This window comes from Corvus cornix, chromosome 19 (assembly GCF_000738735.6).
Source record: "Corvus cornix cornix isolate S_Up_H32 chromosome 19, ASM73873v5, whole genome shotgun sequence".
NCBI classification, from domain to species: Eukaryota; Metazoa; Chordata; class Aves; order Passeriformes; family Corvidae; genus Corvus; species Corvus cornix.
Window position 1 is genome coordinate 2,908,370 of NC_046348.1, and position 22,527 is coordinate 2,930,896.

The window sequence follows — 22,527 nt, forward strand, 5'->3', positions numbered from 1 at the left end:
TGCTGAGGTCTGTGCTAAGCACATACTGGCAGATAGTGGACCTCTGGCTCTCTCTGCCTCTAAAACAAACCTCTGTCCTCTGCTTCTATCTCTGCAGAGCTTCCTTCCTCGGAACACTTGAGCGTGGCCGATGCAACATGGCTTGCCCTCAACGTGGTGTCTGGTGGAGGTGGCTTCTCCAGCTCCCAGCCCATCGGAGTGACCAAAATTGCCAAGTCAGTCATAGCACCTCTAGCTGACCAAAACATCTCAGTGTTTATGCTCTCCACCTATCAGACGGACTTCATCCTGGTAAGAGGACGTGAGGGAACCAGGCAGAGTTATTGCCACCAGATGAAAGTTCAGTTGGGCAATTCTGGGAACAAGTTGTCTGGGGAGTGGCAGAAGTACCAGTCTGCTTTCCCCAGAGCTCTGTCCCTTGTAGTTAGGCCCTCTGACAGGAGGAGCTTTTGCTATGGGATGAAGCATTTGTTGTCATGGGTTGTCTGGTGTCTAATAAGAGTGCTGAGCCCACACTACAGTCTCCTTGCAATGGAGATATTGGTAGCACTTCCCACCATCACTCAGACATTGCAATCCTAGTATATGTGTTATACCATCCATCCCTTGCAGAGCTGTGTGGCTCTTATGCTTTAGAGATGGAGGCAGGAGCCCGCAGATGCATAGTGTGCCTGCTCTGCATCTTTGGTTTTCTGGAGGTTAGAGAAACACAGTGTCTGCTGTCAGGTTGGCTGGTGATGGCCAAGAGGCTCCATGTTTTGGGTACAGACAGGCAGTCTTTCTGTCTCACACACACGTGTGTGTGCATGCACACAAGACATAGCCTTATTTCCTGAGGAAACAAGACTGAAGAACAGGCAGTGCTGAGTTGTTGAAGGAATGATGAAAAACAGGTGAAGCATCTCCTGCTTAGAAATCTCCACGTTCTTTTTACAGTCGTAAAAGCACTTTGGTGCTTAATCCTACTGATACTCCCAGTGATATCACCAAGTGTGCTTCTTTTAAGATACACCTAGATAGTAACTATCTGCTGGCTCAAGCAGGAGTCATGTGTCCACTTTGCTGTGCACTGAAAGTATGTACCCTCCACTGCAGTGTTTTGTCATTTCTGGTGCACGCCATCACCAGATAATCCTGTTGTCACCTTCAGGTGCGTGAGCGAGACCTACCCTTCGTGATGCACACGCTGGCTGCCGAGTTCACCATCCTCAGAGTAGTGAATGGGGAGACAGTGGCTGCCGATGACTTTGGGATAACAAATGGATTTGTCAAACCAAAACTAGGTAAGGACCAGCACAGGCTCAGCTTGCCAGTGATTTGGTGTCCCTGGGTGGGGTGGAAGTCCTGCCTCCTAGCTTCCTTCAACATTTGGATGAATACTGTCGTAAGATGATAATCTTACAAGCCTATCCCAGTACAACCAAGGATTTGAGTAGGTTCTTAACTTTCTGAGCAGTGCTGGTAAGTTTGGCTGAATTTTGGCCTTCTAATGCTAGTTTCTCTAGAGGAGACATGCCTTTTGTAGGACAGAAGGTTAAAGTATAGTTCATTGTAGTTGCAAAAATAATGTTGTCTGTAGCCCATATTTCCACACTTCAACATTGCAAAGGAAAATGGCTTTTCTAAAAGCTTGTTTTAAATATTGCAGTGATGCACAGAGAAGATTGTTTTTCAACTTTCATACTTCAGTGCCAGTGAGGATCAAGGCCACAATGAGTCCAGGGCTGTAAAGAACCTTAGGATGTTTGCAGGCTAGAGGAACAAGCATCAAGCCAAAGGGTACAATCAGGAAAAGGAACAACTTATATACGTATGTTTACCTACAGACACGTGTGTAATTTTTTGCCCATAACCAGCCAAAGCAGGGATCAGTTATTATGAAATACCACTCACTTTCATCATTCAAGAGCTAACAATCACCTAGTTTAAAAAAATGAGTCTTAAAGAAAAAAAGCATCAAGAAAGGGCACACTGAAACACATGTTGATAATGCACAGGTATGCAGTTTGCTGTGTTGCTCTGTTTACTAGTTCCATGTCTAAATGCTGGCTGCTTCTCAGCCCCTGGCTGCAATGTGTTAGACAAACTGCAGTGTGGCAGCTGGTTTTTAATTTTTCAAGATATTATGGCAAAATAGGTCCCCAGAAATGAGGGAAAACCGGATGGACTGCTAACAACCACAGCTGGAGAAATGCCTTCCATAACCCTGCCTTTTAAATGGTGGAAGCCTGTATTTTTTTCCACTTTTCAGTTTCTCCTGGCACTTCCTTTAGCTTGCCCCTCACTCATGTGGATGCACCCAATGGCCTGAAAGCCCCTAGGAGCAGAGAGCTGGGCAGGGTATTCAAGGTAATACCACCCTATACCACAGGGAGACCAGCACAGGAGCAGATTGTCCACAGGCCCCTCATTCCCTGAGAGCCAACAGGGCTTCAGCAATGAGGCACTGCTTTATAAATACTGTGTTACAAATACAGCAGCTTTCTCTGTGGCTGCTGCCAGTGCATGGATAACACAGCTGATGAGACAGGAGTCTGCTGCAGATGTGGCTTCATAGTTGTCTGTGTGTGTGTGTGTGTCTCTTTCAGTTCAGAGGCCTGTCATTCATCCCCTTTCCAGTCCAAGTAATATGTTCTGCGTCACCAGCCTGGATCCAGATACCCTTCCCACTGTTGCTACACTCCTAATGGATGTCATGTTTTACTCCAATGGGTAGGTCCTGCAGGGAGATGGGCTTCCAGGAGAGGTGTGCCCAGAGTCTGGAGGCACAGATTCCCACTGCTTCTCTGGGGTGCCCTGGGATCTGCTGTGGCCTTGTGCTGCTCCAGTACTCTGCACTGAGGGAGGGAGGTTTCACAGGCTCAAGAGGGTTGTCCCAACAGGTGGAAGCCAACAGGTGATTGAGGGTGCCCAAAGACATCTGCTGGCTTTGGAAAACTGAGCATTTTCAGAGTGAAGGTGAGAGTAGCCGTGTGGTCAGTGTGCTGCATATCCACACGGGGCCGGAGCATGTACGGCTGGCTGGATTGCTGCCCCTTGGTGCCTGTGGCTCCTGGCCCACAGCCTCTTGTGAGGGGACCTTGAGGCAGAGATGGAGAGTTTTGTCAATTGTGGGGACTGGATGGTCTTCCACCTGCAAAATAAAAAAAAATAAAATCAGTATAGTATGGCAGGACTCAGTGTCACTTCCTTAAGTCAGTGTATGAACGTTTCTGGTTTCACTGGCTATATCTGCTTTAAGAACCTTTATTTTGTGCTCTTCTAGCCACTGTTAATGTCATTTTCTTCTGTTTCCTCAGAGTAAAAGACTCAGTGGTGGGCAACGAAGACTCGGGACATATTCGATTTTTCTCCTTTTCTCTCATTGAGGGTTACATCTCCCTGGTCATGGATGTCCAGACACAACAGAGGTGAGCTTTGGTCTTAGAGTAACCCGGACCTTGAAAAAAAGGGATGTTCACAAAGGAGCAGGAAGCAGCTTAGACTCCTCCATGTTAGTTATTTGTACTGTCTTTGTATGTGTGTCATGGCCCTGTACACCCTGATACTTTCCTGAGTAAAACCTGGCATGTTAGTTCTTTAGACAAATTTTGGACTTGTCTGTCCCTCAGTGAAATCACAGATCAACGTGATGTAGAGTTATCTCACTTTCAAAAGAGGAACACTGGAGCAAAGTGATTTTGGCATTTTTATTCTGTTGTTCATTAGCTGTGCATTTAAGAGCAAAACCCAAAAGGAAAACCTGGTGTAGATGTTTGAAGTTTTCCTGCTAAAGGCCAAAATCAGGATGGGGATGTCAGTGATACAGTCCTCTTGCACTGCTTTTACACATGGATGGGCTTGGTTCGGAGTCTTGTTATGATGATAATGTCCTGAGTCATCCCTGTGCAGTGGGAACCCATGACTTGTTCATCTAGCAAAGGAGGGAGTCAACTGGTGAGAAAACTTCAGCCTCTGTGTGTGTGTGTGTCTCTGCTCCTGCAGCTCTGCAGCACAGGAGGCTCTGAGGTCTGGAGGCTAGAGAGGGTGCTGTACTGCTGAGATTTGCTTTTGACATACAGTGCAGTTTGGGTTTGGTTCTTGGGGGCAAGTTCCCTGCCACAGCGACTTGTTTTTCAAATTAATAAATTGCCGTCTTGAATGTTTCTCTGACCTTATTGGAGTAAACCTTTGTCTGTCTTCAAGAGGAGCCAGAGGGCTGGAGCTTCAGCCTGGGGTGTGGGAAACCTGGGGGGCCAATTCATCTCTCTCACAGGCTGCCTGCTTGACGTTGGGCAAGTCTCTTAGCCTCCAGTCTCCTTTCCCCTGCTAAGAAATAAAGATCTCTGCAGTGGTCCCAGGGACCTCCCCAGATGGTAGGGAAAAAAGCACTGATGGTGCTCAGACACAAAACCAGTGGTTACCGTTCACATCCCTGAGAGCAGGTATGGAAACATATTCCATCCCTAGGTGTTTCCAAATGCAGCTCAAATCAAACCGTCAGTCTCAACTTTTGTAAAGCTGGGGCACAGTCTGTTGCTTAAAAATTTTTTCCCATGCCTCTCTGGGTACCTGTGCCCACCTCCAGCAGCAGATGCTGATTTGCTGTAGGACACTTGAAAGGTCAGGCAGGTGCATCTGCCCCACCTGCCTTGAGTTTTCCCAGTTTGCCCAAGCTACCACCCCATTATAGTTGGCTTCAAACATCTCAAGGATGCAGGAAAAGCAGATCCCTCACAGGCAGAATCTGACACACTGCTGTGTTTTAATTGCTATGTTTGGTGTTCCTTTTTTTACAGATTTCCTAATAATTTGTTGTTTACAAGTGCATCTGGTGAACTTTGGAAGATGGTGCGGATTGGTGGGCAGCCTCTTGGCTTTGGTAAGTAACATTTGGGGGATCAGTTGGTGCGCAGGCACTCAGTCACCTCAGGGCCTTCAAGGGGTATGGAAAAATCCATCTGGGGATGATGCTTTTTAAGAGCCAGCAGTTTAACATGACTTTGTGAGCTGAGATTTTCAAACAGAAGTCTGACTCTATTAAGTTTGACTTCTGAATATACTCCTGAAAGTGCTACATGCTCAACAGTTGCAGCTACATTGCATTCGTCCACTGGACTTCAGAGGTGGCTACAGCTGGGGCTCTGGTTAAAGAGAAAAACTGGACAAAAAGGTGGCATGGAAATGCATTGTAGATTACTGAAATCAGTGGTCAGAAAGCACTGTCATACTCCAGTGCAGTGCTTGGGTAATTCTGTGATTCTAGTAGACTTTTTATAGATATATAGGGTTGGGACTAGAGCATCTTTAAGGTCCACTCCAACCCCTTAATATTCTGTGATGATTCTGTGGTGAAACTGGTGTGAAATCCTGTTTCAGGGGCTGTGGTGGGCTGCAACCTAGGAACCATGTGTCCATGCTCTTTCAGAGATGCAGAGCCAAGTGTTCAATAACAGAAAAATGGATGTTAAAGATATATGGGGCTGGGTTTGGTGCTTTCTTCTTGAACATCATTCATTGCCTTTCTTTATACCTCTGTAAATCGTTCCAGTTATAATGGTTTTGTGCTATTGGAGAATGTGCGTTTGTGCTGGTTTGGACAAATTTGGAGGAAAATATCCTCTGACAGAAGGCAGGTTACAGCCAGCCCTCCCCCACCAGGTTCAGGAAAAAATAAATTTTCCTTGGAGGAAAGTGAAAGAGATAAAAAACTATTTATTTAACAGACATACAGGAAAAGAATAATAATGCTAAATAATGAAACCTCTCGCTGTGGAGAGAAACCTGGGAAGATTTCAGAGTCCTTCTGTCGGTCTGCTCTCTCTCCTCCTCCTCAGAGCTGGGTCGTGGGCCCACCTCCGGGGCTGTGGTGGAAAATGCTCCCAATGTGTTCTGATGTTGAAACAGTCCAGAAGAGAAGAAGGGAAAAACCAAAGTCCCAGGAAAACAAAGTTCAACTCTCCATCTCCCTCCAGAGAAAAGGAGCCGAAAGCTGGCTGAAAAGCAAGCAGGGCGCTTCCTCCGCTCTTCTCGCTGCCACAGCAGAAGAACACACAGGACTGTGTGTCTGCGTCCTTGAGCAACTGCTTTGAAAAGTTCACTCGGTTTTTTTCCTCTCCCCCCTCTCAGGCTCAGTTTAAAGGCACAGAAAGGCACAAAATTAATTTCTGGGCATAGAGCAGCGGTAGGGGATACACATCATAAAGTCACCCCAAGACAGCGTTTCTCTGTAGCAAAAGGAAGGTAATAAAACTAAATGTGCAATGTACCACTGTGACCCAAAAGCTTGATTCTGTGAAAAAGAATACATTTTTTTACAGAGATTCCTTCTGATTGGGGTTTGTGAAAACAAACTTCTCCTTATGTAGGCATGGAACTGGTGAGCCCTGAGACTTTTGCAAGCCCCTCCAGACAATGTTTGATTTTTTATCTCCCCACAGATGAATGTGGAATTGTTGCTCAGATTTCTGAGCCTTTGGCCGCAGCCGACATCCCAGCCTACTACATCAGTACTTTTAAGTTTGATCACGCATTGGTGAGTATGAATACAGCTTCTTTGGAGCAGGGGAGATCTTTTCCCTGTGAGGAAACTCATGATGAGAATGTCACTTCTTATCTGGACAACTTGTTGGAGTGCTTTTGCTCCAGTGTAGCCCAGCAAACTCCTGTCTCCAGCCTCCTGGGTCAGAGGCTCCTGAACCAAGCCCAGCCCTACCCAAAGCAAAGCTTTGTCAGTGAATGTTGTTCTCAAAAAAGGCTGGTCTCAGTCCTTAAAGACCTGCAGTATGGAGACTTCACAACCTCTCTGAGCAGCCTCTTCCACTGCATCTGTATCTTTTATTAGAAATGGTCACAAACCCCTTCCATTTGCTTCCAAAAACAGTTGCAGGCTCCAGACTCTCAGGACAGTGCTGTGACAACCCAACCTTAAGGGGAAAGTGCTTCTTTAGATGCTTCCTTCCCCTTAAGGGTGGGTCATCATAGGTGCCTTTGTGTGTAGGGAGCTTTTTGGACAGTCTACCAGTAGCAGACCCCTGCCTTCATCTCTTGGTGCCTGCATTGTCCTAACCTTTGCTTTCTGAGACCCATCTATTAGCTCTGCTGTCCCTGCATCTTCCTGGTTTTTGATAAACAAGCAATAATTGCCAGCATAGCAAGGGAAGGCAATTTTGAAGCAGATAAGGTTGTTCCCATGTTTTTTCTCATGAGTGCCCATAAGCAGTTGCAACACAGTCATCATCATGAGGGTCTTGCTATCCTTGGAGAGTTCTCTTCGTTTTTTATACTGATGGATAGTTTACTTTCCAGGCCTACCTCTGCTCTTCCTTTGCAAAGAGGACACCCTCAAAAATGAGGAATTCCCCTAGAAAGGGAAAATTGCTATGCCTGTAGCCACAAACAGGATGGCATTTCTCTTGGAACCCATTTCCCTGGTCCTGAAGGAGAGAGTCAGCTGCTTCATGCTATTAATTTTTTTTCTTAAATGTGCCCTTTATTGCATTATACTTCTCTTTCCATCACTTGCAAATTCACTGTTCAGGTCCTACCTTTGACCTGTAAAAGCTCAAGTGAGATCAAAGCAGGTTTGGAGGTTTTTTAAATTACTTTGGTTTTTCACAGTTGGTGTGAACCATTCACAGCTGATAGTTCATGTGTGTAAAGAGTAAAAGTAAATATTATTTCAGATAGCAAAGGTGAAAGTGTTATATATGTTTGTCTTATTTTTTTGAATATTAACTGTGCTGAAAAGATAAGCTAATAAAACACCATTTAAAAATCAATACTGTTATCTTTGCCTCACATTTCTGCCCATTGTGTGGCCCCAGGTACCCACTTTTTGTGCAGAGCACAAGGTGCAGAGAGTGCTTCTACATGTCAAGCCATATCTGGAGATCTCAACCCTGTCAGTTAAAATAGATATTTAGCTGAAAACTTATGCCATACAATTGAGATGACTCTGCAGGCAGCTCCACTTTCTAAGAGTGCCTCATCCTGCTGCCTCCAGGCCCCGCAGATCCTGCCTCCGAGCAGCTGGCAGGGTACTATGGGGGCCATGCAGGTCTGCAGGTCTTCCTTACTTAAAGCACTATTTTAGTGTTTTTCTTTGTTACTTGCTATCTTCTTTATGTATGCTTTTAAAAGCCTTTTCACCTGGACAGTGCTGTTCTAGTTGTCAAAACCTTCTATCCTTTGGAAGGTACATATCAAGCCCTGTTTTGCCTGACTTTGCTCCAGGTGTGCTGGCTGGGCTGGATGCTTGTTGGCCCTAGGGTGGTTTTGTTGGCCAAGACCCTGACCTAGGTTTGGTCATGTTTTCCCTAACCTTGCTACCCAGATACCTTGGCTTATAGTGACATTTCTCAAGGTCTAAGTGTATCTTGAACCCTTTCTCTAAATTCTCCCTTTAATTAAGGAAGCTCAGTACCTGTTGTCAACAATTTAGAGCACTGTATAAAAGCTTGTTGTTCCCTTTGATCTGCCCTTTTTTCTCCTGTCCATCTTAAGGTGGTTTTCGTTGCTTAATTTTTATTTGACCTGGGTGTTAATATTCCAGTCTTCCTACCATGCTGTAGCTGTAGACATTTGCCCTGGTAATCAGGATGTGCTTGAGACGAAATCCCTTTGGGAGACAGTGCTGAGATTGGAACCTCCAGGTCTCTGGCATGTCCCCTGGGTAAGGTCAGGCTGGAGAGAGCCACAGTTACCAGCTCCCTCTAGAGAGAGCCTTTTCTGCTCTTGCTGCCTCATTTTCACAGGTGTCTTGCTCTCCTTCACCAGCGTTTTGCTTCTGAAGAGGCTGGAGCTGGTGTCTGGGATGTAATTTGGAGCTTTGCTTCTTCCTTCATGGTTGTTGCTTTGATCTGCACACTACCTGAGAGGTGAACACAGTGCACCAGCTGCCTTGGGACAGGGGTCATTTCCAAGGGGCAGGGAGGGGGAGGACTCCTCCACTGGTGGCAAACTAGGATGGGTCCTACAATGCAAAATTGTTTGCACACCTGTCCTGGAGAAAACCCTGCCGAAACATTTGTGGGGTGATTGATACCATTTCTGTGCTGTTAAGGGGTTCAGGCATTTTGCATGGAATGAAGGACCACTGTGTTTCATGCAGGAGATGCATCTGTGCAGGTCAAAGACAGCTGGCCAGAGCTGGCTGGTGCTGATGAAGCATATGGAGAGACCCACAGCACTGAGCATTGCTGGGGCTGACTAGAGGAGCGTGGTTTAAAAAATTGGCTCCTATGCTTTTTCTCATTATGTTATGTAGAGGAAAAAAGTCAAACAGCTTCTTCCGCTGCAGCGTTCGGTGTACTGGGAAAAATGAGGAAGGGGAGGCAGTGGAGAGTCCTGTCTCAAAGTCTTGCTCCCTATGGTAGATGTGTCCTCGGGTTTTCCTTCTAAACCAGAAGAGTTCGCTGTATGCTTGTTCTAAGATTATTTTCTTCCTTTCCAAAGGGCTTTTGTTCACACATCATCAGAGTTGACTGCTGTTATTCCATCTTTCTATTGGAAAATTGAATGTTTTTCTTGTTATTTCTCATGGGGTTTTTCCTCAGTTTTGTTAAAAGCCTTGCAGAAAGACACAGTCTGGTTGTATTTCCACTGTCTGAGCTCTTGAAAGTGTCCAGTGAATTCAGGTATTGTACTCCTGGCCTTAAATACCTTGTAGAGGAAACAGTTCCTTCTTCAGTTTACTTGACATAAATTATTTTGGCTTCTTGCAGCAACTTACAGATAATTTCTTTTTCCCTCAGTCCTCTTTCCATTTTTCAAGAGCTGCCTGTTCCCTGAACAGTGTCTTGGAGTTTAGGTAGTAGTCAGAAACACTTCTTCTGTCAGATGTAACTTTACTTGTGATGTTCTTTTCTACTCATGACAGTTGCTCTGAGGTCTTTTGCATCTTCTATTACAAGAGGTTTTTCTTGCAGTAAGTGTGAAAAGACACCCATGAATAATATGGACTTCTATGGTTAAGTCTCCTCACAAGACTGGATAAAAAAGCACAGATGCACCACAAGCAGACCGGTAGCTCTCTTCCTCTTTTGATGGGCATGTTCTCCTGTCACCTACCATGGTCTTCCCATCCACACTTTCAGGTCCCAAACCTGTAGGGTGCCCCTGAGAGCCTCATGGAGCCCTTAGGCAGCCACATAAATCCATCAGCATGGGTACTACGCATGAGTGACCTCCTGGCATACAAGTGCTTCACCAACAAAAGGAAGGGAAAGGAGGGGAGAGGAAGAGGAGAGAGAAATCCCAAAATAGTTGCCTCCCACCAGCACCCACCATACGACAGCAAACCATCTGGATCTCACAGTATTTGCTCCGGGGCTACCATGGGTGAACAGGGGTGTCCTTGTACATAGAGCCCTTTCTCAGTGGAGTTCAGGTGTCAGTAAAAAACAGCAGAGTATCTGCCTCCTTGGGACTGGTCTGGCTTTGTCTCTCTTTTGCCTCTCTTTTCCTTGTCGTCCCTTTTGCTGGAACATGACCTTTCTTTTTGTTTTCTTGCAGGTACCTGAAGAAAATATAAATGGTGTGGTCAATGCACTCCAAGTCAGTCAAGCTGAAAAGCATTAGAAATCTTCTGAGTTGGTTCCAGATGCTTTTTATTATTATAATAATTATTATTATAATTTTTTTTTCTCACAGTATTTCTTGAAAAATCTGATTACAGAGAGTAACATGAAAAGAGACTGGAAAGTTGAGCAGGAACAGCTCTAATAAGGCTTTGTTTTAATTATTATTGTTATTGTTATTTTATTAAATTTATGAATGAAGGGCAGGAGGAAAGGGAATTCATATGGTTTCCTGATATTCAGCTCCAAGGTGAAGTGTACCCTGGCTGTGCTCTCAGTGTGGAAGGAGCTGCCCGGGGACACCCACTGGCAGCACGGATGGCTGTGGGCATGCTGCCAAGAGCAGTGGGATGGGCCAAGAGCAAATGGACAGGCCACTGGCTCAGAGAGCCCTGAAAAGCAGAAACAAAATGAAATATGGAATTAAACAGAAAAGAAGTCACACAGTGCTGGCTTGTCTCCTCACATCAGACTTTCTGAGGAGTGTCCTTCGTTGCCTGTGTTGAGATAGAATGCAAAGGGTTCTGTTTCCCCTGACAGAAGAGTTTGGCATTGGAAAAAGGGAAAATATCCAGTTGTTTGACATTTCCCCTTTTTCTTTCTCCCTGCAGTGAAAGCCTGGCTGCTCTGAGAAAGCCTGGGCAGGGGGAGCTCAGCTCTGGCCAGCTCCTGGCGGGTGGTGTCACCCAGACTTGTATCGGCATTGAAACTTAGCCAGTTTTGGTCAATATTTTCCAGTCACTCTCTCACTGCTCCCAGTATTCTCCTGCCATGTCCCCTGCTCCAGGACATGGAGTCCCCTTACCCCACATCAGAGCCTTCCTCCAGCCCTTGTGCTCCAGGGCCAGCAAGAGGCCTCTTTTCTCCTGTCCCCTCAGGCTTTTTCCCATCCACTGTGCACATATGGGGAGATAAGTATATTGCTCAGGCTCCCTGGGTAGGGTAGCTGCTCTTGCACATCCCAGGTCACCTTAGCCAAGAGCCACAGCAGGTTGTCCCTGCCAGGGCCAAGAGGATGCCTGAGTCTTGTGGGCACCCTCCTGCGGTTTTTCATCAGCTTCTCCATCACACAGGTGGAAATTGTTGCTGACTGGGGAAAGTAGAACAGTGCTGAGAATGCATAAAACCTGCTAGCGTCTGGTCCTGTCACAGGAAGATGATGGGGATTTTCCCATGGGGCAGCAGTAGTGTGTTTGCTTCTGGCTTGTACCACAGCTGAGGGCCAGCAGGAGCCAGGCATCAAGGCCCATAGTGGCACCTGTATCCGGGTTGTGCCCTTGGCTGCTGCCAGCACCATGGAGGACAGCAGGGACCAGGGTTGCCCAAGCCAGGGGTGCTAGCAGTCTGCTCCACATGCAGCAAGGGCTGGTGAAAGGAGAAGCCGTCTGCAGAGGACGGTGCTTTTGTGATTAGCAGCCCCAGTATATCTCGTGTTTCTTGACTTCTTCCACTTCAGTCTTGACATAAAGAAATTGCAGATCTTGCCATTTTCCTGAGGGCTTTCCAGCATGCTTCAGGGACAGCCTCTAGCAGGATTTTCCTGAGGCTGTGCCATATACAGCTGTGAGCCAGGGTTTTGCATTAATCTGGAGGCAATAAGCAAGCACCTGGGATCATGCCATGGGCGTGGTTTGTACCGGTGTGTAGGACATGCAAACAGACAGACACAGTTTGCTGATTAGTTCTGCATTCACAGTACTGGAGGGCGAAGCAGTTAGGGTTTCTGATGCTGCTGGATTCAAACATGGAGTTTCAGATCTGATTTTTCACCAGCAGGATGTTGTGTGGCATCTAGACAAGGAGTCAGAGCATCCATGGGAAAAAGCATGGATGACTTTCCTTGGTTGGCCCTCCTGGAGCATCCCTGCTGAGGAACACTGAGGCACATGTTCAGTGCTCTACCAAACAGGATGTTTTGCTGTTCCTTTACATGGGTTTTCAGAATTGTCCCCTGATATGTTTATATTCACTCCAGATTTCTGGACTAAAGGTGTATTCTAGATGTGGCACTGTGCATCTCTGGATGTTTGGAAAGACGCTTTGGTTTCCTGCCGCAAGGACACAGGCACGGGCTGAGGCTGCGTGGTGCAGTGTTGAAAACACTCAGAGATGTTTGCTGTGACTCTGCCCACTGTTGTGGGCACTGAGCTGGGCTGGGGTGGGCAGCAAGGCCAGCAGTAGCTTTTCACCCCATATATTGTCAGAGGGTTACTCCTTGGGATGGCAGATTGGTGGCATGGCAGGGGGTGACAGAGCGTTGAGTTGCTGTACAAGTACTGAGTTGCCAGCCACGGTTTCTGGTCAGCTGAGTTGAGCCTGAGTTTTCGCTGTGTGCATGGATGGTGCCACCATGACAGAGTCACCATGAGAGGGTCTTCTTTTTGCTCTAGGGTTTTGTGAACCTTTGGGAAATGCCAGTTTCAGCATCAGAGAGTACCGTTGTGTTGCTCTGCACATGCCAGTGCTGCTTCCAAAGGACTGCGACATGGATAGGAAGGAATTAACTTGAAACAAGCAACAACTTTACTGAGCCTTAAATGAAAGCAAGAAAAATCTGTTTTAATTTGCTAGCATTGTACTCAGGTTGATTTTTTTAATTTAAATTTTTTTCCCAAGGGAGTCAGCCTTTTATTTGTGAAATCTGTAGAAGGCTTTGTGGTATTTCAAACCTTCCAAAAGAAGGTTGATGTCCTGACACAGGAAAGCTGGCCTGAAAAATTCACAGGATGCAAAATGCCCTTGAGGGACGCTGACGCTGCCACCATCCTTGGCTTCACCTTTTTATTTCCTTTTATGGTTTTGTCCTGACATCCATGGAGATTGTTTCAGACAACTTGATGCTTTCCCTTTCATGTTCCCTTCTTATTTTTTGCTGGTGGGAACTGGGATACTCCAAGTGTGGCCAGAATTGGTAGACCCTTGTCCCCGCACCATGCCTGAAGTCAGGATCAATGCAAGCTTACACAGCACTGCTGCTTGTGAGACCTACACTGCAGGAAGGAGTCTGTAGGGGCTGTGTTAAAAATTTTTGTAGTAATAATAATACCACCACAGTATTAACACCACAGTGCTTAGTGAACCCAAAGTAGGGGGCTCTTAAAGCTGCTCCACAGCTCCCACTCTCTCGGCACCCAGCCTTTGGGGTGGGAAAAAAATTGGAGTCTTTTGCTTTTTTTAAAATGCCTTATGATAATATGTCTGAGTATCCCTGACATTATGCTGTTCAGTACTGTGTGGATAAAGGGGGAACATGCCTCCTTGGGACGCTCTTGGGCTGGGTGCCTGGATTACCTGTCAGCTGCCAGTGCTGCCCTCAGCATCCCTGCTCACCTCTCTGGGCAGTTCCACCTGGCCATGGCTGCTGCTAATGAAGGATTGCCTCAATGCTGCAGGCTGCTTTCTGTGCCCTCTCTCCTCTCGTTGCACAAAAATTCACCAAACAGCAAAATGTGAAAGTGTTTCCAGTCCTGCAGAAAGGGGTGGGCAGGGTAAGAGAGCATGGCCCTCATGCACCCTCCGTCTTTCTCCAGGGCATTTGTTTTCTTAGAAGCCTCAACCTTTCCAAGTTGTGTGTGTTATTAAATAGGGTTTTGTCTTTTTCCCTCAACCCAATTAGAATTTGATTATAAATTCCTTTCTACTGAGCAAGTGTGTGCATATGTTCATCTTAATGTATAGTGTTTCCACTGAAATCCTTAGTGTGTCTCTGTTGCACACCTGTAAATACCCGTGTTTGTATCTTGTACATGGTATGGGCACTCAAGCAATATAGGTTCACATACATATTTGTGAGTATATGTGTGTATACTCTGGGCACACATTCTGTGTGTGTGTCTATGTAGTGAGTACTGTATACACACATTCATTCACCATGTATTTTTAATTCAAGTAATGGGCAATATGAATATTAGTTCTACTCCTGCTTTTTCTCTACACGTGTTTAGTGAAGACCAGCAGTGGAGTTGGCCTGGAGCAAAGCTGGGGCTCCTCTGCTTGCTGGGAGCAGCATTGGATTTTCATCCCTGCTTCAGAAAATTAGGTTCCTCTCCAGTTTGGTGCCTCAAGCACAGAGACTGTAGGAAATCCACTCCTTTTTCTTTCTATGTGTTTTAGTTGCTGCCCTAAATTGCCTCAGCCTGTAAGTAGGACTGGTCTTCCTGCCCAGACCCTAGCTGGAGGTTTCCAGTGGGGCTTCCAGCTCCTGCAGGCACAGAACATGGTGCCAGTGCTGCCTGCCTTCCCCCAGGCAAGGCAGCAGCTCCTCCAGGCTCCCTGCAGTCGGGGTTTCTGGGTGGCCTGGGCTAGGCACCAGCATTCCCTCTGAGCTGTTTCCTGGTGGCCTTCCCCAGCATCTCTGCACGAGGCTGGGGGCAAGTGCAAGATTTCCTGGTGATGTGTCTGCTCGGGGCTTGGCCGGCAGTGGCAGGCTATGGCTAGTGCAGGGCTCTGGTATTTGTTAGGGAATTCACATTTGTTGGTCTGTGAGGAGCTGAAATCAGTGGCTTATTTTTAAATAGACTGAAGTGTTGGAGGGCCTTTTCCTGTTAAAAGCAGAAGAGGCTGCTTGAACCCAGTCACTGGAAGTATGTGGTCTTTTCATCTCGCCATTGGAGATTTCTGTTGACCAGGAGCGCTGTTAGGGTCCTTGTAGGGAAACATCCCATTTTCCTATTTCAGTTACACTTCACCAAAGGTGGGATGGGGCAGGGGGTGGGGAATGGGGTGCTGCCTTGCCACTTTTGGCACTTTGAGGTTGCTGATTTTTCAAGCTGTCCCCCAAATGCACCCTTGCACAAGTTTGTGCAGCCTTCGGTTTCTTTCCAGGCATTGAAGTCAGTTTGGGGTTTCTGCAATGCTGTGCTTTAGATGGCATTTATCAGCCTCTCTCATGGGGAGGCCTTAATGGAAATACTTGGTTTTGCTGGAGCACAGAGATGGTGGCACCTGCAATGGGTAACATAAGTATTAAGACTCACTTAATGACAATGCCATTTATAAAGCATACTCATCATACAAATATTATACTGCTGCTTCAAAATGTGTTTTAAACTCCAAGCTCTCTGTTACCATTCCCAGGTCACAGGCAGGGAATGCTACTGGTCAGAGATAAATCAATCCTCCTCTCCCACGAAAACCTTGTTGGTGTCAGGTCCTGCTGTGGGGTAGCACATGACGCTGAGCAGGGATTTACTTTTTAAGACTTGCTATGCAGAGCTGGGTGTGGGGACTTTTAGGACTGACACTTGAAAGATTGCTGGAGGTCCTGATTGCTTTAGCCAATCAAAGCATCCAACAGAAGTGTATCAGGTTTTATTTTTCTGAAGCATGTTTTGTCCTGTCAGCACTGGGAAGAAATAAGGCAGTGCAACATAAGAAAGTGTGTGGCAGAGGAGGTTGCTCAGACTCCAGCATAGCTCCCTGAGTACCCAGTTGTTTCCCTGGTGCTCTTGATGCTCTCTGGTATGTGTAGACCCCTGAGAGAGGCGAGGTAAGGCAGGGAGCAGCTCTGCTCAGAGCTCTGCCATTGCGCTACATTTGCAGGATTTGCTGTCCTCAGGCATGAGCTCCTGACACATTCCTCCACCGGCAGCCCCTCAAGTCTCACAGTGTGTCTGTGAGGTGAGGGTTTAGTAGTTTGACTCTTGACATCCTGTGAAGGTTGGAAAGCTGTCTGGGACATTAAAGGCTGAATTGCATGTGCTTGATCAGAGCCTGGCTCTGAGAAGCTGTTTCCCATCTTTTCTCAGCTCTGCTATACAAAGCTCGAATTGTTTTTCTTACAAAGGGGGCCCCTCCCTGGTGTGAGCTGATGTTGCCGTGACTGCCTGGCTGCAGAGGGCCCGGGCTTCAGGCCGTGCTGACCTGCAACAGCCATGGGGTGAGCCCAGGCTCCTCTATTCTGGAAGGCATCTGGGTCTGACTTGGCATCTGGGTCCCACACATCCATGCTGTGGCAGTGCAGGGTCTGCAGAGATCCCTTTTAGTGACAGGTGTGGGAAAGGTAGGGGAAAAGCAGGGATAGCTGGAGTGCTGAGTGATGCAAAAGAATTAATATGTTCTAGTTGTGTACATATGAATATATTGAAGTTTTGCTTGCTGTTGTGAACACCAAAGCATTTTCATCTTCGTTTTGATTCACACCCCTCCCTGCCCAGCCTCCATGCTCAGCCCAGTATCCCAGGGGATGCATTTGTCCCAGTCATGCCTTCCCACCAAGGGTGGGTAGCATGACCCCTCCAAACCCCCAGTACTTAGAAAATCTTTTGATGCTCCGCCTCTCCACTGGGGAAGGCCCCCAAGAATCGCCATGTGTTTTGATGTAATGGTGGTATCAGGTACTGTGGCCAGAGGGGTTAGTCCCATCCTTGTGGTTTTCGCCATCCATATACCCACATAACTGTTCAAGAGCACCAGGTCGTCCAAACTCCTTAATTTAGAGGTCAGCAACTTGAATAGGAGGTGCTGGGTCCTGCGTTGGCACAGTCAGTGTTCACTGAGCGCAAGTGTTCCCATCAGCACTGGATAATTGGTATTTTCTGATAATGACAAGGGAGAAATTCTTTGTTTGGCCTCAGGCTGAGCATTGCTGCTAATTCCTGAGAGAAGGTGTCCCCCAGCAGCATTCAGTTATGGACAAGAAGTAATTTTCTGACGAGGATTTCTTCTCTCTGTTACTTTGACTGTTGTGGACATCTCCAGTAAGCAGCTTAAGGTGTATAACTTACCTGTTCCAGTCCTGCCTGCAAACACTGGATTGGATTAAACTTTTGTATCTGCAGGAGAGTAAAACCCAGTAATTCTTTGCCAAATAGTATTTACATGTTGTAGCATGCACTGAGGTGTGTTAACATTGGCTGAAATGTGCAAACCTGCCTCCAGATTTCCATACCTTCTCCCCGTGAGTGCATCTGTCTGTCTTGTCTGTCTGTACCCCACCATATGTCAGGGGCCAGCAATATCCCTCAGGCATCCTGGCAGCACTGAACCAGTACGGAAACAGTGCGCATCCTCAGGAAGGCTGTGGGACCTTCCCAGGATACCTGGAAGGGAAACACTTGACTGTGAAGATAATCTTGAGTTACTCTACTGTCCTTGGTCTCCTTTATTTAATCCTCGTGAAGCACAGCTGGGTTGAACTACCAGCTCCAGTTAGCAAAGGTGAAGGAAAGAACAGGGTTCTGCAGTGTGAGATGTGCACTGGAGGCTGATCAGCAAATCCTGGCTGCAGCAGTAATAGCCTCTGCAGACACCCTGGTGAGCACAGACCAAAGCACAGCCCCTGTTGTATGAGGGGGAAATGGATGAAGTATGTATCAAAGTATATTCTCATTTTAAGGTAAGAATTTTAGGGTTCTATACCTCTTTGGAACATATATAAGCTAAGATCCTTTCTTGGTCTCTCTAGACAGCATTGGTCATATCAGTTTCAAAGCCTGGGCATGAATGTTACCTTGTTATTGCAGATTACATGGAGTAGCTTCCCCCTGCTCCGTAATTCTCTTCCAGCCATGACCTGGGCTTCTGCATGCCCCGAGTTTTGCGGAGGGCTTGGCCACAAGGGAACACAAACCCCTGGCATCTCCTCCCAGCTGAGAGTGTGTTAAGTTTTGCAGCCAAGGTGCAAGGAGTGGCAGAGGAAAGGCAGCCACACACCTCCTCCCCTGCCGGCACAGCTCCAGTATGGCCACGGCCAGCCCATCTCAGCACCATCCCAGCTGCGCAGAGCAGGAGAGTTGCAAAACATGCAACTGGGCTCCCTTGGGGTTTTGTTTTCATCTGTTTTTAGCTTTCTGCAAAATTCTGTAAATGAAATGTGGGTGGATTTTGGAGGAGACATGGACAGAAATGCCCATCAGGCATCTGGCAGGATTGAAATTTTGAAATACGTGTGAGAGCAGAGCAGGAGCATGTCGCTCCCCCTCTGTCCGGGTCTGTCCTCTGCCTGTACCATAGGAGAGCTGACCAGGTGCCATGTTCCTCTCTAGGCAGACCCAGTGGTTTTACTGGAGTCCTTCCAACCCTAGATTATGCTAAAAATAGGGCATCCTTCATTTTGGGGGGGGCTGGTTGCTTCTTCCCTCCTTGTGTGGCTGTGGCAGAGGCAGTGTCTGTTGCACAGCACCTTTGGGAAGATGCCATGGGAGGCTGCTGTTTAGAGCCCCCCTGCTCTGGCTGGCTTTCTGCTTCTATTTCAGCATCCTGAGGATTTAAACCAGCTTTCTGCAGTTACAGTAATAAGCTTATTTTTTTTATTCCCAAAGGATTCCTACTTGCTGTTTTGTAACTTGAAAAACATTTTAGAGGTACCTGATTCCCTGGTCCTTGTGGGAATGCTGCTTGAAGCACACACTTGCCAGGTTGGCTGCTGTAAGCATTACTGCTCCTTTGGGCCCCAAAAGAGGAGTTCAGCCCAATTTGCCTGCTGAAATGCTGAAGCAGCCCCAGGCTCAGGCTAGCAGGATGCTGCTCTGGGCCAGGTCACAGGGGAGAGACAGCCCCGGTAAACAGAGCACCCTCATCCTCTGTATCCTTGCTGCCTGCAGTCATTCCCATCAGCTGAAAGGGAATACAAAGGAATTTCCCTTCTACTGAAGAAAAGCAACAGTCTCCTCTGTGGATTTGTGGTCGGTGGCAAAAGCAAAAGAATGTTTGCCATGTGAGACGTTGAAGGAAGGAGCCAGGGGTTCCTATATGTAGTGCAAAGGAGAAAAAAAATTGGCAGCCTTTGTTGTAGCTGTTTCTTCCAATTATTTCTAATGCCAGCCATGGGATGGGGTTGAATTTTTGAGATCACTGGTATTACCTAAAGAGCTGGTGGTGCTGTTACAACTGTGGGAGTTGCAGACCTGGCAGTGTTGCCTTCAGGCAGGACCAACCTGCACAGAGCGCAGGACCCTCCCCACCAATGCTCAGCCCTGGGCAGCAGTAAGTGCAGACAGACAGGCTATTGAACCAGGCCTGCTCTTGAAGAAATCCACCAGTTTTAACATTTTCTTCCTGGGAGCAAACCTGTTTTTCCTAGCATTGTGTGTTAGTGGGTTGGTGCTGATGCTGCAGGTTCAGACCACAAAGGTGGCTCTGCAGGAGGAGGAGCACCCCGTTTCTCTTTCAACCATTAAGAACTGTCTGGTCCAGCTCGATAACCTCAGCCATTTGTTTAGTTGTATCATAATTTTTATTAGTCATGCCCTCACTCTCCCCAAAACCTACCTACTGGGGTTCTTGCCAGTCCTATGTCTCAGTGCTTACTTCCTCCAAGTTTTTATTTGTTCTCCAATTGTGAACTGCTCCAGTGATATCGTGGCAGAACATCAGCATCCCAGAGCAGTCTTTTCTAGGTGCTTCTGGCTGTGCTGGATCCAGGGCTGCCCTTGCTTCTCACCCAAAATCCTCCTGCAACTGCTGCTAAAAATGATCCTACTAATCCAATGGCTGTTGATTCTAGGAGTGTGAGAACTGCATCCAAGAGCCACTAGTGCCCAGTTTAACGCCTGGAAACGCACAGGGTAGTAACTCTACCCTGCCTCTTTCCAGCCCAGGACTGTGGTGTCACAGCCAGCAGGACTGTGTCCCCTGCCTGTGGCTGTGCATTCGGTTATCCCTCCCCTGTGTGTGGGCTCCAGGCTTGGCTTTGGGGCTTCTGAGACATGAAGTTGAGCAGGGTGTTCATTTTAGCACAGTGGCAGCCATGTTCTCTGCCAATGCATCCTCCTCCACCCTGCCTCTGCAGCAGCTGGGGGTGGCAGTGACAAAGAGGTGATCCTGGTCCTGCTGACCCAAGTACTAGGGACAACCACGGCTCTTGGGACAGGCAGAAGAGGAGGCTGCTGGACAGTAATTCATGGTAGGATGCAGCTTCAGAAGCTCTGTTTCAGCTTTTGGAAGAGCCTGTCTCATTCCCTTACTGTTAACTCCTTACATAGCCCATTCTCCCCTTGTTTTCATTAGAATTAGAGGGGGCATGATCATCTCAATCTGCTTGACATGTTCACCTGCTCCCACCAGCAAGCCATGCCAGCAGGTCCTGTCGCTGCTGGGATTTGGATCTTGGTGGCACAGTGCCCAGGGACCATCTGCAGCCCCACCTTGCAATGAGTGTGGCTATGGCTGCACAGCACGGCACTGGCTCACACTGGTTGTCTCCTGCTCTTTGGGCACCATAGGGCAGGCAGAGGGGTTAGTTCAGAGGGAGCATTGCACAGAGCAAGGAGGAGCCTCATTGTCCTCATCAGCGCTTAAGGCAGATTTTTAGTTTGGTTCCTCTGGGCTAAGCTTCAGCGAGCCATCGCCTCATGGGGGCACAGTGCAGGGTTACAGCCCCACTGCACCGTTCAAGTTCAGGGCTTGTTATGAGGGGTCAACCCTTCTGGGGCCATAATGCAACACCACTTTTTTAGTGCCTCAAGTGGCTTGAACAAGACTGGGCATTTATCTCTTTCTCCCCTTTGGACTCAAAAAGGAGCCCAAATTCCCTCCAGATACCTAGAATGGCTACAGCATTAATCAAGAGAGCAGAGATGCTCCTGGTGCAGAAGCTGCCCAACTTGCATCAGGGTCTGTCTCTCTGTTCCCTGGCCAATTAGAACAGCTGTGCTGGGCAGCCTGGGGAGGAAACACAAATCTTTAGGACTTTTGCTCTGCAAGTCAAATACCACTTTTGGCCTCAGACACACCAAGCAGGCTGAAGTGACCAAACTCTTGCAGCCTCTCCTCCCTGCTCACCTCAGAAAATCCATGCAGCCTTCCATTGGGGAGGGTGGAAAAAAGATGTGTATTTATTTCCCTTTAATTACCAGGTCTGATGCAAACAGACAGGGTGGGGAATCCTCCCAGTGCAGGGGCCTTTGGTACACCTTCTGCTCTGGGCTGCAGTCAGGGAAAGGCTGCTTGCACCTACCATGTGGGCAGTGCTTGTGGGCTCAGTGAGGCCAGGCACTGCACGTATGGGTGGGCAGCAGCTCCTGCAAGCTTGGGGGTACAAGGCACAAGGGAGCCTGAATGCGTCAGCTGCCTTCATGGCCTCTGCACGAGGGGGGATGTTACACCACCAGGAACAGGGACTGGTGGCAGCAGCTTGGGATCATGTGCTGGACATGGCGTGGAGCTAAGAAGTGGCTGCTTTGCTTTCCCAGCAAGTGCACACACTGCTTTTCTTTGCTGGTCTTATGCTGAAAAGCTGAGATTTATGTACTGTATGAAAAAAACAAAACAGAAAAAAAGAAAAAATCCTAATGTTCCAAAATAAATCACAGTATATTTTGTACTTTGTAAAGTAATTAAACCGAAAAAGAATAAAAAGTGAAACTTATGCTGTCTGCTTTTGTACTGATCAAACTGAAAATAAAGCAGAGCTTGGCATTGTCTAGAAGATATAACTCTCCTTTCTTTCACCTACAGCCATGCTGGGTGTCACTCACACACACACCAATTATGAAGGCCAGCAGACATCCCAGAGGCTCTCTGGTGTCCAGGTCCTGTCACTGGGTGTACCATACCCCTACAGACAGTACCCATCACCATCTCCATCCTCCAGCTGTTTCCTGGGAACCACCAAACCTGCCCTATCCTCTTCCCTAAAAATAAGAGGTCAGTGGGATGCTGCTAGTGTGTTTGCCAGACTTAGGTTCACCTGCTCACTGCAGAGTGCAAGATGCCCAGGAGTCTGGACAGCCCCCGCAGAGATCCTGGCAGGGCACCCCCAGAGCCCTGCACCCCAGCAGTGGCAGGGAAGCAAACTCAGCCTCCTCATGGGCTATTTTAGTCACTGTGGGTCCTGAGTCTCAATCAGCAGCGTGGTTGCACAGCACCATTGCCACATGGTCTGCAAGAAACAAGTGAACAACCTGTCTGAAGTGTGCAAGAAAAACCATGAAATCAGACGTATCATCACCCTATTACAGTTTTAACCATTTATAGTGGATGTTTAAAGGGAAGCAGCCCATCTACATAAACTGTAGTCAAGAAAAGC

At 47.5% G+C, this 22,527-nt stretch overlaps 1 protein-coding gene across 4 annotated transcripts in view; it reads left to right on the forward strand.

Annotated features, from left to right (window-relative positions):
- The window catches only part of CASTOR2 (cytosolic arginine sensor for mTORC1 subunit 2), a 143,022-nt gene extending 121,095 nt beyond the window's left edge, over positions 1 to 21,927 (forward strand). For 3 of the 4 annotated variants that reach the window (XM_039563010.1, XM_039563011.1, XM_039563012.1), the window contains 7 exons: positions 98 to 291; positions 1,151 to 1,283; positions 2,589 to 2,712; positions 3,300 to 3,410; positions 4,779 to 4,861; positions 6,420 to 6,514; positions 10,495 to 10,683. In XM_039563010.1, the coding sequence (XP_039418944.1) occupies positions 98 to 291; positions 1,151 to 1,283; positions 2,589 to 2,712; positions 3,300 to 3,410; positions 4,779 to 4,861; positions 6,420 to 6,514; positions 10,495 to 10,560 (806 nt within the window). In that variant the 3' untranslated portion in view covers positions 10,561 to 10,683. Of the gene's footprint in view, positions 1 to 97; positions 292 to 1,150; positions 1,284 to 2,588; positions 2,713 to 3,299; positions 3,411 to 4,778; positions 4,862 to 6,419; positions 6,515 to 10,494 lie in introns of all 4 variants that reach the window. The other variant, XM_039563009.1, reaches the window with a different exon arrangement.
- Positions 21,928 to 22,527: the final 600 nt, after the last annotated feature.